Source organism: Crocodylus porosus, unplaced genomic scaffold (genome assembly GCF_001723895.1).
Source record: "Crocodylus porosus isolate Cpor-Errol unplaced genomic scaffold, CroPor_comp1, whole genome shotgun sequence".
Taxonomy (NCBI): Eukaryota; Metazoa; Chordata; order Crocodylia; family Crocodylidae; genus Crocodylus; species Crocodylus porosus.
This window is the reverse complement of record NW_017728917.1, coordinates 24,009,384-24,025,890: the sequence shown is the minus strand read 5'-3', so window position 1 is coordinate 24,025,890 and position 16,507 is coordinate 24,009,384. Positions and strand designations below refer to the sequence as shown.

The 16,507-nt window shown below is 41.8% G+C and overlaps 2 protein-coding genes across 2 annotated transcripts in view; both read right to left on the bottom strand.

Annotated features, from left to right (window-relative positions):
- Positions 1–850: 850 nt before the first annotated feature.
- On the bottom strand, positions 851–15,237 carry ACTR8 (ARP8 actin-related protein 8 homolog). Its single transcript, XM_019536917.1, has 13 exons — positions 15,093–15,237; positions 13,969–14,139; positions 13,635–13,745; positions 13,259–13,363; positions 11,008–11,181; positions 10,287–10,380; positions 7,964–8,096; positions 7,031–7,184; positions 6,274–6,369; positions 4,163–4,303; positions 2,856–3,120; positions 2,369–2,532; positions 851–1,622 (listed from the first exon to the last, which is right to left on the bottom strand). The coding sequence occupies exons 1-13, from the start codon at positions 15,213–15,215 to the stop codon at positions 1,479–1,481; spliced, it is 1,875 nt and encodes a 624-aa protein (XP_019392462.1). The 5' UTR covers positions 15,216–15,237; the 3' UTR covers positions 851–1,478.
- Positions 15,238–16,104: 867 nt separating this feature from the next.
- Positions 16,105–16,507, bottom strand: part of SELENOK (selenoprotein K) — a 4,978-nt gene continuing 4,575 nt past the window's right edge. Inside the window, exon 5 of the mRNA XM_019536915.1 lies at positions 16,105–16,336. Within this exon, the coding sequence (XP_019392460.1) occupies positions 16,333–16,336 (4 nt within the window). The 3' untranslated portion in view covers positions 16,105–16,332. The remainder of the gene's footprint in view (positions 16,337–16,507) is intronic.

The window sequence follows — 16,507 nt, the reverse complement described above, 5'->3', positions numbered from 1 at the left end:
CTCCTCCAGCTCTCCTGCCCCCTACTTACTAGCATGGAGCCCGGGTGCAGCTCCCTGTGGCAGTGAGCATGGACTCCCGAATCTCCGAATCCAAGTAAATTCAGAGGCTTCGAGTCGATTTGGACCTTTTTACTAGTCTCCCACAATTCGATCTGGAGTCAGACATTTGGCCACCAAATCAGGATGAATCTCCTCTGAATCGAATCAGCAACTGAAGCTTCACATACCCCTGTTTATCTGTATGCTCCTTTACTGGACTAGAGGGAGCAGCAGCATCCTCTTGCCTCAGGGGCATGCAATTATTTCTGGTGGAGGGCCACTTACTGAGTTTGGCAAGCCATCAAGGGCCACATGACAGGAAGCCAGGGGCAGATAAATATTAATTTTCTACATTTTTTAGGGACCTTGTGGGCTGGACAGAATGGCTTAGTGGGCCGCATTCTGCCCGCCCCTGTATTAGCTACTGCTTTGCCTCATTAAAGCACATATAAACAGATTTGTAAGTGTATAGCCATGTGCTACTTGTACAATGTTCATCCATAGAAACTAACTGGTGACTCAATTTAAGCTGCAGTTCATTATGGAACAGCAACAGAAATATCTGTTACCATTTCAAAAGAAAGCACTAGGTTCACAGTATCATGTTGAAATATTTAATAGGGAAAATCTTAAGCATTTTATTAAACATGTAGTTTTACATTTTTCTCTATTAGACATGTCCAAATAGAGGTTTGTAATAATAAAAAAAAAATATGCACATTTGTTGTTCTTTGTGTGGACAAAAACCACTGACCTGGAATTTTCTTGACAGAATAAAGTATGAAACGAACAATTCTGCATTAAATAAAACTGAGGAAGATCATACAGAAAGAAATAAAATCGGTGTTAAGACATTTACTTTCTTCCTAAAACACTAAATAGTCCATGGTACTTGGATTACTATTACTCAGAGTTTTGATCTTTAATAAACCTTAAAGAGGTGGATAATTATCTACTACATGTTAAATAGTTCTATTAAAATGCACAACTTACTTTCTCCTTTAAAAATCTCAGTGTTACTGCTTCTAAATTCAAGTCAAAATACAATGCTCTTTACAGATACATGTATGTACATAAGACACTAGTATTTTATGTACAGGGTTACAACAGTGTATGGCTTTAATTTTGACTTGTAATATACAAGGCAACCTATGTTATTTGAATGTATATTATTCAGATAAAATGAGCAGTCTGTACAGAGTTCAATGCATATAAAGTCTAATGCTGTGGTTTTCAAAAAGTACCTAGGCATGATGGGGATCTAATTCCAACTTGCTCAGGAAGATTCTGACTCCTATCTCAGGCCCTTCTGAAAGGTCTCATGCACAAACTTTAACACATTACAAAAAGAAAAAAACAAATAAGCTATAAGTAAGGGAAATACCTTACACTGAACAATACGACATTTTGGAAAAGTACGAGTCAGTTATCTTGTTAGATCACCACACAAAGGCAGCTCTCTCACGTAACATCCGTACACCAAATCGCTGCCATTCTCGCTGATATATCCAGAGTTCTTGAGTTGTATCAAGGCAGGCCAAAACTGCACCCCCTTTCCATGCAATCAAACATGGATCCATATCCTAAATATAAAAAGAAAGATTAGATAAAAATTCCAGATCTTGTGTGAAGAGAGGTCCTCAATAATTTCAGCTCCCACTTAATTCAGTGGAACATAAGATTCTGGAAAAAAAAAAAATCAGTCTAAAAATGTATTCAGGAAGAAAGCATTTGCAAAAACCAAACTATTTCTCCTTGTGTCCGTTTTATTAAGCAACTCGAGAATCACCAGTTTTTATTGTCTGTTTTAATTAGGGTAGTCATACCAGGAAAAGTCTACCCTTGCTAGGATTTTGCATTTAAAAAATTCTGAGTTATGTTATTTGCATTCTTAAAACCATACTTCCTCTTATTTTTCTTGAATGAATGCAAGCAGAAAGCTAATACAATCTACTGACAACTGAACCTTTTTCTTAAACTTTACTTTGTTCTTAAATCTAATTTTGTTGCCGTAGGTTGAGTTCCTTGATCTGAAAGCAGCAAGAAAGCATAATGTCACAATAACTATCTCTTCTACTTTTAGATACAGATAGACAATGACAGTTTAAGGGCACTTTTGTGCCTGAAATCTCGTCCAACATCTCCCCAACTACAGAGCTGATCCAATAAAAGATCCTTACCTCTCATAGCTTATAACATAGCAATCTGAAAGTCTTCTCCCAATAGACATGTAAATGAACAGTGATGCATAATAGATTTTTAAACCTTTAACATTCCAACCAGCAACCAATAAACTCATCATCAACTATTCCGTTATCAATCAACATACCTTAGGTCTTGTAATGACTTCCACATTTTCAACAACTCTTCTAAACGAAGGAGGCATTTTGTTGAGAATCCGGTGTTGAAGAAATTCTTGAGCTTTATGAAACATCAGACCTCCCCCCACTACTAGGATGGAACTGTACATCTTCTTCTTGGTATCATCAGATGCTGGAATGATTTAAAAACATAAACAAGTGCTAACATTGTGTACACTTGGACAATGAAGGAAAAAAAAAATCAGTCAAATGACTTTGTTAAATTTATATTAAAAGCAGATGTGTCTCAATTACTAACAGCACAAAAGACATTCAACTAAAATGGGCTTTCATCACATATACGACGTGATGGCAGTATAGTTATTTTCTAAGAGACAAACATAATGGAAAGAACTGAACTTCCTGTGATGTAATGAAAGTTGTTAAGAATTGCTTTGAGCTAAACCAAATGACTGGGAACAAAGTATTCTGACATAATGTAAATACAGTTCTTACCACAGCAGTCAATACTATGAAGAATGGCTTTGTCAAGTCCTAACGCTTTCCCTTCAAACTGTGATATAGCTGTCTTCCTGGACATGTGTGCTGCTAGAGGTTCCTCAGACTCATTTCCTGTTATTAGACAATCACCCTGAGAGGATCCTAGTTCCACTTCTTGAGGATAGATCCTCTCAGAAATGTCTGAGGACTGACCACGTAGATCTCCCTCAAATCCACCAGGCTTAGACATGGACTTTCGATCAGCTGTAGCTTTGGCAGACTTAAAAATAAGATGATAAATTGGTAAGTTAGTTTTATTTACACAAAAAATAGATGTTCCTTCATGCACTGCTTGACCACAATAATTTAAACACTGTATTTGTTTCTTTTACTTCACTCTATCTTACTGAGACCTGCTGAATGCTGCTTTTCCAAACCCAGGTAAGTTTCCCTAAACTCTTCTTTAAGAAAGTATAGTAACTTCACTTTTCAAGTCCATCCAACTACATTCCTAGCATGAATACAATTATACTTGTTTAGCTTATTCTCCTTTGTTTCTAATATACTCACTGCTCTTCAAAAAGTGGGTGTAGCTCAGCACTCAATTCATAAATCCTACACGTCTGTATATTAAAACTGACTTAAATTATTTACCCAGAATTTTATGGTAGTTAGATTTGAACACATTTAGGATTAGTCCCTTGAACAACGCTTAAAGTGCTGCAGGTGCTTTTTACAATGCATTTACAATGAAAATAAGAGTTTATTGACTGGAAAAATGCAGAGAATGCCCCACAGTAATGAGGCCAACAGGGATATTAGGCACATAAATTATAAGATATTTTAGAATTATTGCACGTTAAAAGGTACTGTGACCTGTTACACAAGGTGGAAAGGCAAAGATCTTAAATGGGTGTCATTAGTATTATGGCAGCGTTGGGAGTGCTATCATAGCCTTGATGGTCCCAGAATTATGGATGAGGGAAGAATTTTCATGGGTGATATCTTTCTTGCACCAACTGCATGGTTGGGATAAAGTTAGACAAGCTTTCAAGTGCAAGGTGTTTTTCATCCCCAAATCACTGTGTTACGGTTAACTTCTAAAGGGGGTAGTTAAATTCTGAGCTTCTTAAATTGCCTATACTAGAGAAATTAGGCTTTACTTCCCTATTCCTGTTCTAAAAAGCTGTTAATCCAAAAAGGCTAAGAGATGGCAGTTATACAGTGGCTATATTTCAATGGAGGGTGAAGAGTTTTGCTAAGCTATACACAGATATCAATAATTTCCTGATTAAGTAATAGTTAAGCAAACATTTACATACCTGCTCCTGTTTACTTTGCGTAGCTAATAGATAGTGTTCATCATGGGGATCCTCAGCGTCACCTTGTGATCGGTGTTGCAAAGCTGTCATTTTTTGCCCCACAATTCCAAAAGTTGCTGGATAAAACAAAGCCATTGGAGCCTACAAAGACAGAGATGAAAAACTGTAGTTTCACTACAATTTTAGTTTAATGGATACACATTAAATTTATTCTAACAAGTACCCTGATTTATTTTTACTGGACTTACAATTTTAAGCATCTCTCACTTCAGAATTGAAGGAAGACCATTTTGTTTCAAGAAGGCTTTTAAATAAACATAAATATCTGAGTTTGTTCAGTTGCAAGCCATTGCAAGAGACATCTAGGGACATCATATATCTACCTATAAATTTAACTTAAAAAACATAACATCTGATGGTAAACCAGAGTTCATAAATCAGTGCTGTTAGACAGCATATCGCAAAATAAGGAATCATAGTAGTGAGAAATGAAACTACCTTCTTTAATTAGCATCCCTGCTCCTACAAATTGCAGAGTTTTATGCAGTCATTGTGATGTAACAAACCAATGGGGGCTAACCTCTTTGGCAGACATGCCACAAAGTAAGCTCTGCAATGGACCCAAGTGCCACTGTGATCCTCTTCCTTGCCTAATTTGTTGCTCTGCTTTCTGCTCTGTCTGCCACTGTGTTCCTTGCTCCTTCCGTAATCCACTATACAGGCGCACAGACATTGCCCACGCTAGTTGTCCGTGCATGCCAGCAGGTGGCCACTAGGGACGTGCAAAATTTCCACAGGTGTTTCGTTTTGAAGCTAGTTTGATGTGCTTTGAGCTCAAAACAGTGAAATTTTCAATTTGTTTTGTTTCACAAAACAAAAGGCTTCGAAACAGCTTTGAAACTAAATGAAGGCATGCAAAATGTTTCAATGTTTTGAAATGTTTTGAGTTTCGAAGCCAAGCTTGCTTGCAGCTAAACAGAAACTAAGGGAAAGGAGGGGGAAGAGCGGGGAAGGACTCCTCTGATATTGACATATAGCTAGCTCCCTGTTCAATTCCCCAGCTTTCTCATCACTTCCCACAGGCCCCCGGATGATGCGGGATGACGGCAGGCTGCTGCTGCCAGCTGGTAATAGCAGCAGCTCTGGGCTATTTCCCCAGCTGGCAGCAGCAGCCTGCTGAAGAACCACACACAGATCCAGGGGCCCGCACCCCCCAAGAGGGCTGTGCCAGACTCCTCCTGGGGGGTATGGGCCCCGGGATCTGCACACAGGATGACAACATGCTGCTGCTGCCAGCTGAAGCCAGCACCAGTACACTAGTCTGCCCAGCACAGCCCTTGCCAAGTGCAAGGAGGAACCCAGTGCTGGTGCTGGCTCCAGCATGCTCTCATCCTATGCACAGATCTGGGGACCCACGCCCCCTAGGAGGGCTGCGGGGCTGTGCCAGCTGGCAGCGGCAGCATGCTGTCATCCTGCACACAGATCCGAGGCCCCCACACCCCCGGGAAGAGTCTGCCACAGCCCTGCAGCCCTCCCAGGGCGCACCCCCCCAGATATGTGCACAGGATGACAGCAGGCTGCTGCTGCCGACAACTGACATGAGTTTTGCTTTGAACAGTTTGAGGTGCAGTTTTCTAGAAACTCCTCCTTAAAACCTGACAGGCTTCATGCCCTCAGAAGGGGCTACCATCCCTGCAATTTTCATCCAAATCAGGTAAGAAATGACAAAGTTATTGGCATTTTCATGATTCCACATTATAGCCTATGGGCGAAACGTCAAAACAGCAAAAGTTTTGATGAAATGAAATGGAATAGTGCTTCAAAACAGGTAAATGAAACACTGTCTCTTCAAAATGGAACTCTAAAAGAAACGGTGCTGTTTAGCACAGCCCTAGTGGCCACCCCTGCAATAGACACTTATACTTAAATTAATGTTAATGATATTTTTTATAAAACAATGCTAATATCCATCCATAACCAAAATAATGAGGTAAGAGACAACCAAGCCACCCAGTGTTCCGTGCAGTAGGCAACGGGGTAAATGCTGTAGGATGAAAGACACCAAGACAAACACCGAATATGTTACTTTTAGGTACACATTTTGAAATTACCTGTAGTTTTTCATCCCCTAAACGGAACTGGTATAATAAGGCTGGAGAGTCCGGATGGCGAATTTGGAACTCATGGTCTTGCAGTCCAGAAATATCCTGGTATCAGTAAAACATACCAACATACATTACCAATTTGGAACAACTTAATAAGATCACTCCACTACCCTTTAAGCACTAAGATAAAAGGTAATGAAACGGCCATAACAAGTTAGAATTTTGTTTTCAGTTATCCCCCAAATTCCTCCATTTTCTAAAGCCTCTGTTCTGCAACAGAATCTGTTAGTACAGCCTCTTTTCCATGTGACAACTAAAGCTTTGTCTGGATACCAAAGTCCATGTTCACAGATCTTGCTGTAGGATAAGGCCTTAAAGTAGGAACTATACGACTCCAGCTGAAATCATCACCCAAGAGCAAGAGGAAAAATCATACCTTAAAACCTATACATGATCTCTATATGCCTAAAAGTGTGTGTTTCTAGAGATTAATATTTCTTTTACTCAAAATAATGGTTCAGTTTAGAACGCATTATGTTTTCTATATTCATACAACCCATTTCTATATACACCCCTCTACCCTAAAACAGAATAGTTTGAAAAATATTTTCTTTATATTGCAATGTACAAATCAGCTGTTATATTTTATGCATAACTGTCATGCGTTTTTTTTTTTCCCAGTAAACAGCACTACACTGTAAAACCACATCTAATCATCTTGGAACAATTTGTTACGCTGAAAACCCTCTACTTCCTTCCTCACCTGGTCTAAATGACAAAATGTCTCTTTGAGGTGCTGCAGGAGAAGGCAGTCCAATTTGTTAGTTAATTGACAATCTCTGTAAGGAAATCCAGCTCGCTGCATAAGCCAGTAAAAACACCTTGATACATCAGACCCTCCATATGCAAGGCACAACCTAAAACACAGAGAAAGAAACCAAAACAGTTGGCTCATTCATTTTCCCTGTTGCTAAGATACTGTGTGTCAGCATAAGAAGGAACATGAACATTTTAGAGTCAAGGTGCTTACAACCTCCACATAATTTACACAGCAGATGGGGCTAGTTCCTGCTTACTCTATATATTCCTCAGCTATATGGCCCATATTATGGTATGGGCCCTACACACCTAAGGGACTGCCTTCTCTCTTAAATTCCACCATGGTCCATAAGGTCAGCCAAGAGCAACACCCTGAAATACAATCTGTGCACCACATCTGTTTGGTAAAAACATGTAGGAGGTCATTCTCAGTAGTCACTCTTCAGCTCTGGAATTCCCTACCACTTGTAGTCTGTCAGAGCGTAAGCCAGGTCTCCTGGAAGTGCTATAAAACCTTTTTATTTGGGAAAATCTTCAGCAAGCAGGCTTAAGTTTAGGGGCGCTGTCTGGACAGTTTGTTCTATTATATATTATTCCATTGCAGCATTTTTATCTGTCTTCATAAATTGTCTGTTTTTTCTTATAAGATGTCCTGAGCTACTTACGGGGAGGGTAGCATATAAACCAAATACATGTAATGGGATTCTATTATTTTGATTAAATTATTTAACAAGCCTGCTACATGCTTACAGTGTTGCCTTAACTCAGACTAGTATATAAGCCTTTGACTTTAGAAACAAGTACAGTAATATTAAATACACACACCCACATTTGTTACCACATTTTTCACTTATGATCTTGCACATTAAAAAGTTACCGAGTATTGCGATGTGAAACTCCATCCTCCACACAACAAACACTGGTCTTCTGATCGCCCACATCCACTATACATGCACTACCTAAGCCACTTCCAAAAGTAGCACAGACAGACTCCTGATGTATGACAATACCTAGAAACATAACAATAAGATATACATCTGGTTTTAAACCAAGCTCCTGAAATGTATCTCTGTCATTACAGTAGCATTATTTTTTTAACTTACTAGGGGCCTGAAAGTGCACAAAAAAATTACATTCTGCAGAAAGTGCCACCATTTGCTAGGATACTCACACTTTCCATCAATGAAAAGACCCTTAAATGTTGAAGAAAAATAACTTAAGAGTGGAGTGAAAAGCTGTGTTCAAATATTCTTTCAAGAATAAAATTAAAAATTTGGATCTTACAATAATCTTAGATTTGCAACTGGTATTCAATCATCATTTGTAACAAGGCTTCAATCATCAGGAGCAGACAAGTAATTTTACTCAACACTGTTTTAATAATGTACAATTTTCTTGATTAATGTACAATTTTCTTTAGAATGTGCACTATAATTTTTTAAACAGAAAAAAGACAGGTTTGAATCCATCTTTCTCCCTCCATTCCTCTTCGAAACCTCACAAACAAACTACTCCTAGTTACATCAAATATGTACTCTTCTACCTAAACAGCATGAGAGAACAACTCGCTTCAAAACCTTTTCCAAACTTTGAAGGAAGAGGATCACTCAGTTGAGTAAATGTTTAGTAGAAAAAAACAGTATTGTAAAATAAGTTACTTAAGAGGAAGAAGCTGAGAGTTGAGTTACATTCCATAATTGGCTCAGCTCTTTAATGAGTTGATATTTAGGAAACAGCACCCTCAAGTGGACATGCTGAGAACAATTATCTTTATTTTTGCCCTATTATATGTTTTTGAATCAAGCAGATGCATACAAGTAGAATTAAAAGGCACTATTCTTCTCATTTAATGTGAGCACCCCTAACAAGACCATCTGACAAAGCATGAAAATAGAACGCTTCTCAAAAGCATTAGATAAGAGTTAGAAACAATTGCTGGAGTACAGGGACATAACCTGGTAGTTGATCTTAACTTGGAGAAACAAATTGATCTCGTTTGTGGTATTTTATTTGTATGTATGGGCGCATGTACACACACCTCTCTGGATGTAGTAAGTGAGCTGTCCCTCCCCCTCCCCCAGTTACATCTTTCAAATGAAAATGTCACCTGCCTATGTTTTTTTCTGTGTCAAGTGTAGATACAGGAAAGCAAGTTCTGAAATCAGCAAAGATGAGGAAATATACTTGCTGCTGTGGCAGCATTCAGGAACTGTGCTTTTATTACTTATTAAAACTCAGCGGAGTCATTATGTTCTTTAATTGCTTGCACGTAACTTAATCGTTTACAGTATCCCCTAATGCACAGCTTATCATTCCTTTCCACTTTTCTTAGCTTCTCTCTCAATACTTCACGTTGTGCAAAGAGCTTTAAATACCTCACACAGACATAGACTTACTGGTTCCTTCAAGGATTGTTTGAGAAGCTTAAAACTGAGAACTGTTCATATGGCACATTACTGTCACTACTATGGCGATTCTCTGAGAAGATACAAGTCTTGCCCATTTAAAAGAAGTCAGATTTTCTAGAAAAATATTTAGTTGTATGAACCAGAAAAAAATATTACAGGTATAGCTCAGGTTTCCCCTTATTTTAAAATAGAAAAAGGACAGACTTCTATAGTAACCAAAATACAGAAAAACAAGAGAAACTATCCAAAAGAAAATTTGTATTTTTGTTACTGTCCTCCTGATTTTAGTGTAACTATTTCCGTAAGCCAGCTTCTACTATAGTGCATGAGAAAGAGAACAGTGTATCCTTGCATTTTCATATCCTAAGAATCTCAAAATGCTCTGCAGGCTGTCTGCATAGGGACTTAACCCACCACTTAAATACAACAACATCTGTGGCAAAATGTCAATCAGTGGCTGCTCCAATGTAAAATGTCAATCTGTAGCCATACAAGAAACTGAATGCCAAGACCAGCTGTGCTATTTTTCTTCTCAAGGTACTGTTATATGCCAGCCTTAACTGAGACAATAAACTTGGTCTTGTGACAAGTAACAGAAAAACATGGGTAACTTACCCAACATTTGCTGACAAGTACACCCTGCCCCAATAGACAAGATTTAGACAGTAAGTGGGAACATGTTAGGGACTTTCTTTGGAAACAGAAGGTGGGTCCAGCTCAGAAGCCAAATGCCTTTCAAAACAATTTTTTTGCACCATACCAATAATGAATATTAAATACTTGCTGATTTACCTGAAAAGCCCATCTTCATTAGGATCATATTTACCAACTCCTTCACATGCTGCTTATTATAGATGTCTGGAATCAGTAAAATGCATCTGTAATACTGAACATAAGAACAGCAAATTAAGACCACTTTTCAAAGCAACAGAGTTCAAAACAGTTCTTCTGTGTACACTAGAAGCTAGATAGTACATGCATAGTAAGCTATACAGAGGACCTACCAAGAACCAGTATAACTGAAAAAGAGAAGCAGCTAATTAAAAAATATATATGATTTAAAAATCAGTTCAAAATAGTATCAAATTGTATATACAAAATGTTATGGGAGGTTTACAAACATTTCAGGCTATAGACAAATCAGATACTAAGCAAAGAAATTACACAAGCTTTATGAATTTGGTCCTCAGTCCTTTCAATTCAAGTAAACATATGAACACAAAACAATGATTTGAAATGTTAAGCTGAATTTTCAAAAATCTAATATCCTAAAAAACTCTGATATCAAATCCTACTCTCAGGTAAGTAGGCAGGATTAACTCTAAGTGAAGCTCATAGGACCTGCATGAGCCAGAAGGCAACATTCAGCCATAAAAAATCATCAACAAAGGGTTTAGAGGCAACAATGTCAGCAGTAGGGCTAAGATACCTGGCTGCTCCCTAGCTGATACCCTCCAAAGCCCTCTGGACAATGCAGCAGTGGGTATAGGGCAGAAAGTTGCCAGTATCTCACCTTTAAATCTTTCAGTGGTATTTCTAAATATTTTTGTATTGCATGAGACCATATAACTTCAAGATCTGCTAGCACTGCAGTTAGGGAGCCTCCAGGCCCTGGGTGGATGTTCAACTGTCCTCGTCGGATAGGCCAGTGAATATTATAGCAGTCTAATGGATTTACATACAGTGCCTGAAAAGAAAAAAGAAAGTTCTATATATAGTCTTCCTCAGTCTCTTTCAGCAAGCAACTTCAAAACTATTTTGATTCACGGGCAGGGTACACAAATGGCCTAAGCTATTATTGCAAAAACAATATATTTTTTTAAAACATAACTTCTTTTCAATGGGAAATGAAGATAAATGGCTTCCATCAATAGCAGAAGAAAGACTGGACCATAATATATAAAGGAGGAAGCACATGTGGTAGTTAAAGAACTTATTTTCAAAGTTACTTGAATATTCATGGCCATAGCAATCCATCAAAGGAGCAGGTAACATATTCTGAACATTGAATCAGATTAGAGAGAGAAACAGAAATTAATATGTAATGATAAACCTTTAAAAACACTTTCTTGTTCAAAGGAAACTGACATATATATTACTTGATGACTAATGCTTCACACTCCTCTTGTTGCCAGTGTCTTGCCTTTTCCACACATTAGACCAGTGATGCCCAAACTGGGTGCCACAGCATCATGGGGTGCCACCAGATCCTTTGAAGGATGCCACAAGAGGCATTTGTACACACACTTGCACCGCAGCCCCAGGTGCTTTTAAAAGCACCCAGGGCTGCAGCACATACAGTTGTACAAGCAGTAAAATGCATGTTGGTGCTGAGAATATGGCAGCAGCATGCTTCTGAACTAAAATACATATCACCACTTATACAACTGCATGTGATGCACCGCAGTGCAGATCAGCTCATGTGTGGAGCAGACTCGATTAATCTCCGGTGCATCACAGGACAAAAAGGTACATGTATAAATGCTCAAGGTGCAAGGAGATAAATCGGGGTGGGCAAAATACAGCCTGCAGGTCATTCCATCTGGCCTGCGGGGCCCCGTAAAAATGTAGAAAATTAATATTTCTCTGCCCCTGGCTACCTGTCAAAAATGACAGGAGCCAAAGGCCGTAGGACCCAGGCTGGCAGCGGGGCTGGGTTACAAGCTTGTGTTGAGCACAGGGAAAAGCGGCCCCCTTGCTTGCTGTGTGGCCTGTGCCCTGCGCTCACAGCCTGCCTGGGACTGCCTGCGCCTGCTCCAGACAGCCTTGCGTGGGCTGCAAGCCCCGGCCATGGGGTGGGCGAATGGCTGCTTTTCCCTGCGCTCAGCACTAGCTTCTTCCCTGCTGGCAAGCAGGAGGTCAGGGCTGTGCACTGACCCCCGCCTGTACCGCGGGGCTGGGGGGCACTGGGTGCGAGTGTGTGGGGAGCCAGTGGGAGTACGGGGCCTGCACCGGTTCCCCGGGGTCTGTGCCAGTGGGGCCCAGAGCAGGGTGGCAGGAGTGCAGGGGCTCTATGGAGCCAGGCCAGCTCCCCCCTCTCCCTGCTGGTGCAGGTCAGCCCAGTTCCACAGACCCCTGCCAGCCTGTGACCCACTTTGGGCCATTGGTCCCAAGTTGGTGACCAGGGGTCAGGGCACCTCTTTAGGGGTGGGGCACCTGTCAAGGGGTGGGGCTACCCACGCAGCCCTTGACAGCCTGCCAAAAATGGATAAGAGTTCCTCTGCCCGAAATAATTGCCTACTCTTGAGACAAACGCAAGCTCAGACTGGCTGATTCTCCATCCATACTGCCTAGCCCCTCTGCAAGGAGGTACATGTTATAATATAGAAATTAGTTTTTAAAAATGGAAGTCACTCAATTCACAAAAATTATGGAGGCTTGGCTTGTGTCTAAAAAGGATGAAAACCACTGCACTAGATGGAGTGGGTTGGCTTTTCATTGTGGCCATGGAGTAATGCTGGTTTATACCAACATGATACCCTGCTTATTGTTCCTATTAAGGTGACTCTGTAATGTTTAACAAGTAAGTATTTGTTCAGGTTAGGGAATTTTTCATGTCCTCCTGAATAACACGTGAATAGTCTTTTAGCTTTTTGTGAACACTTTTTCACCTCCCAAGTAGAAACATATAATCTACTGTTTGAATATATTCAGTTTACCTCACCTTTTGAAATATAACCATATCAGATTGTGATCGGATTAAATATTTGCACTAAAGAACTATATTAGAATTTTGTTTCAGTGGTGGAAAAGTGAATTCCTACCTCTTCTCCAACCAAACACTCAGGATGATGAGATGTATTTGTCCATTTGGTCCCAGAGCTGTGATCTAAAATAGCTGGCCGCATCTGTCTGTTGTATGATCGGGCCTGAAATGCATATTAAGTTGCATAGTATTAAGAAACATCTTGCCAATCACAATATCTTTCTTTTTCATCTTACGTACGAAAAAGAAAGATAATCACAAAGTTCATATGTAAGAGTACACTTCCCTCTTCCTCTTCTATTTGGCCAAGGCACACTTTGGCACTGAGTGCACTACTGCTTACTGCTGCATAAACTCTACTCTCACCCCAAAGAGGAATCAAACTGAACTACTGTGTAACAGGACAATTTAATAAAGTATGATGAAAGAGTTACCTGATCAGGTGACACTGGTATACGCCTTGCCCCATTGGACATCTTTTTAGACCATATTGCTTGGTCCACCATTTTAAGGCCATTTTGTCTTTGCTCAGTGCTCTCAGGTTTCTAAAGGAAAAAACCAAACAAACCCATGCAACTTAATAAAATTTCTTGCAAAGTAAGAGAGATCATGCACATCTGAACATTGATAATACTGAAGCTGGTAATAAAACATGAAATCACTGCAGGAACAATGTATGAAATCACTGCAGGAACAATGTCAGACTATGAGGATGGCGGACAACATGCATCCAAACATAATGTGTTGCTAGAACATTTGCTCCCTTACATGGAGTCCATCTCTGAGGAGCCAGCTATCCCTGTACGAGGCTTGTCCTTGCTGCTTGTGTCTTCTCGCAATGAGGTGGGGAACGCTCACAGGCAGTGTGTCGGTGGCTCTTCCTAGCCTCAACGTGGTGGACCCAGGGTGGATCACGACAATGAAGTTGCTTTGTATTTGCTGGAAACATTCAAACAGACGCACAAGTGTATCAGGCCCCTCACCACATACCCCCAGAGGACGAGGGGGCACAGCAACTGTCCGCAGGTGGCAGGGACATTTTAGCAACCAGCAGCAATCAGGGACTGCCTCCAGATGCCGCTGGTGGTGGGGATGGTGGCAAGTGGCAACTGCCCACAGGCACAGCTGGCAGCACCGGTGGCGCTTTTCACAGGGGGTGCACATGCACGCCCTACGTGTTGCCAATGCCCCTGGTGCTCAACCTTTCTGCCTGGCAGGCTGCACCGGCAGTGTCTGCAGCCGGTATCCAGCTGGGGTCTCAATCCGACACTGGGGGCAGAAGTACCACCAGGGCAGTGGGGGTAACCACCTGGGGGGAAGCGGGATTGTGAAGGCCAGGGAAGGGGCTGGCAAAAAGGGAGCAGCAGGGGTCAGTGTTGCCAGGTGTATAATAATTATGATATTTGTACAGTAATTTCAATTCTTGTACCACGTACAATAGGAGTAAAAGGGTGCAAAATGTAGGATAATTTTTTAGACAGTATGAGCATATGCAAAACGCAAGTCACTTTCAGGGAGTCTTAACTGACTTTTGGGTTTGGTGTCAGCGCTCTCTCACGGCCGCTTGCCTTGAAATAAAGAAACGCTTCCACTCTGACCCAGGTCTCGCTCACTGCCGAGTACAGCGACCAATAAAAAATAAACACCACGTCTTATCTGCGGTCTGTCAGTGCCCGACAGTCTTCGGCCAATGCGGTAATTTTACAATTTCACATTCAAGACCTGGCAGCTCAGCGCGGGGAAGGGGTCGCAGCCCGGCTGGGCTCGGGGCCGGGGCTAGGGACAGTGGGAGCAGGGAGGCGACCGTGCAGCGCCAGCCGGGGGCAGAACCGCGCCGGGCCGCGCCGGGGCCCCGGGCGCCCCGCGGCCGCCGGCACCAGGCCCGGCCTCACCTCCTGCAGGGACTCGGGAACTGCGGCTGGCACGATGGGCCGTTTCGCCCCGCGCTGCTCCCGCTCCTTGTCGCGCTCCCGGTCCCGCCCGTTCTCCACCTCGCCCTTCTCCGCCTGCGTCATGGCCGCCGCGAGCCTGCTCGCACTCCGCCGACACCACGTGACCGCGGACAAAGGGCGGGGCTGCGCCGGCCTCCGGCGGCTTTAAAGGTCCCCCGCAAGCCTCCCGCCCCACACCAGCCGGGCGGGGCGAAGGGGAGGGCGCGGAGCGGCGCGGCATCGCACGAGCGCGAGCCCTGGCCCAGAGCTGCACCGCTGTCAGTAGAAACCTCCTTCCCCAGGACAGCGCGCTGCCAGCCCGACTTCCAGCGGGGCGAAGGTGGATGCAGGTAGGGACCTGGGGAAAGACCCCCCCCCCCCAGGCAGCTTCCTCTTCCAGTTTGAAAATACTTAGTGGTGGGGAAAGGTCACGTTTCCAGGCTATTGGTTAGTAAGAAATTAAGAGGACAAGTCTATTGTTTTGTATTCAACTGCTGTGAGAAATAGGTTGCAATACTAGATGAAAGGCATGCTGAAGTTAAAAGCACTTCAGTGAGGTGAGGGAGCTGCCACAATCTTGAAAAGATACAAGAAGCAAGGTGGATTTCAGGGGGTTTTGGGCAGTATCTTTTATTGGACCCTTGTCACAGGTGAGCGAAGCAGTGTCTAAGAGTGGCACCTCTCCCAGCTTAAGCTGGTCCACTAAAAGAGATCATCAAAAACAGTTGCTGTAAGGGGTAGGATGTGTAGGTTCCCTGCATGTATTCATCAAATCTTCTCCATCAGTTTCTAAAACAATCCTTGTAAGAGCATCTTCCTTTTCAAGCAATGTTATGAACAGTGTATTGCAAATGGAATGGTTTTATCTTTTCCTAGTAAGGATCACAGGAGTCCATGTTTTGCAAAGCCAAATATATTTACTTATTACTTTGCAACTACAATAAAATATTCATAAACTATACAAAAAACCCAATTCAGACAGCCAGTAACATGTGCATTTAATAAAACTGCACTTCAGTCGCACTGGATCCCAGAAAAGGGAATTCCCAGCACGACTTCACAAATCTGCTTTATCACAGAACAGTTTCCAATTAGACGTACACATTCACATCTTTCAAACCCGTTTGGTCCACCATCAACACTTCTTCCTCTCCAACTTGTAAATGTGTAAGTCCAGTTGCCTGCTTTTTACAGCAGGCATTTACCTAAAATAAAAGAAAACAAAGCAAATCCATAAGTACAGGACTAGATCAGACCTATGCACTGTATTAACCTAATGAATTAAGATATGTTATGGGCTCCACAATTCAAAAAAGATGTGGAGAAGCTTGAGAGAGTCCAGAGAAGAGCCACGCGCCTGATCAGAGGTCAGGAAA

What these genes read in the sequence shown, in the direction of transcription:
- ACTR8 (XM_019536917.1), bottom strand. Translation starts at nt 15,215, where the DNA reads ATGACGCAGGCGGAGAAGGGCGAGGTGGAGAACGGGCGGGACCGGGAG. An exon ending in AATGAAGATGGGCTTTTCAG is followed by an intron (nt 8,097 to 10,286) that starts GTAAATCAGCAA and finishes TTATGTTTCTAG; the next exon opens with GTATTGTCATACATCAGGAG. An exon ending in CATTTTGTCATTTAGACCAG is followed by an intron (nt 6,370 to 7,030) that starts GTGAGGAAGGAA and finishes TACTGATACCAG; the next exon opens with GATATTTCTGGACTGCAAGA.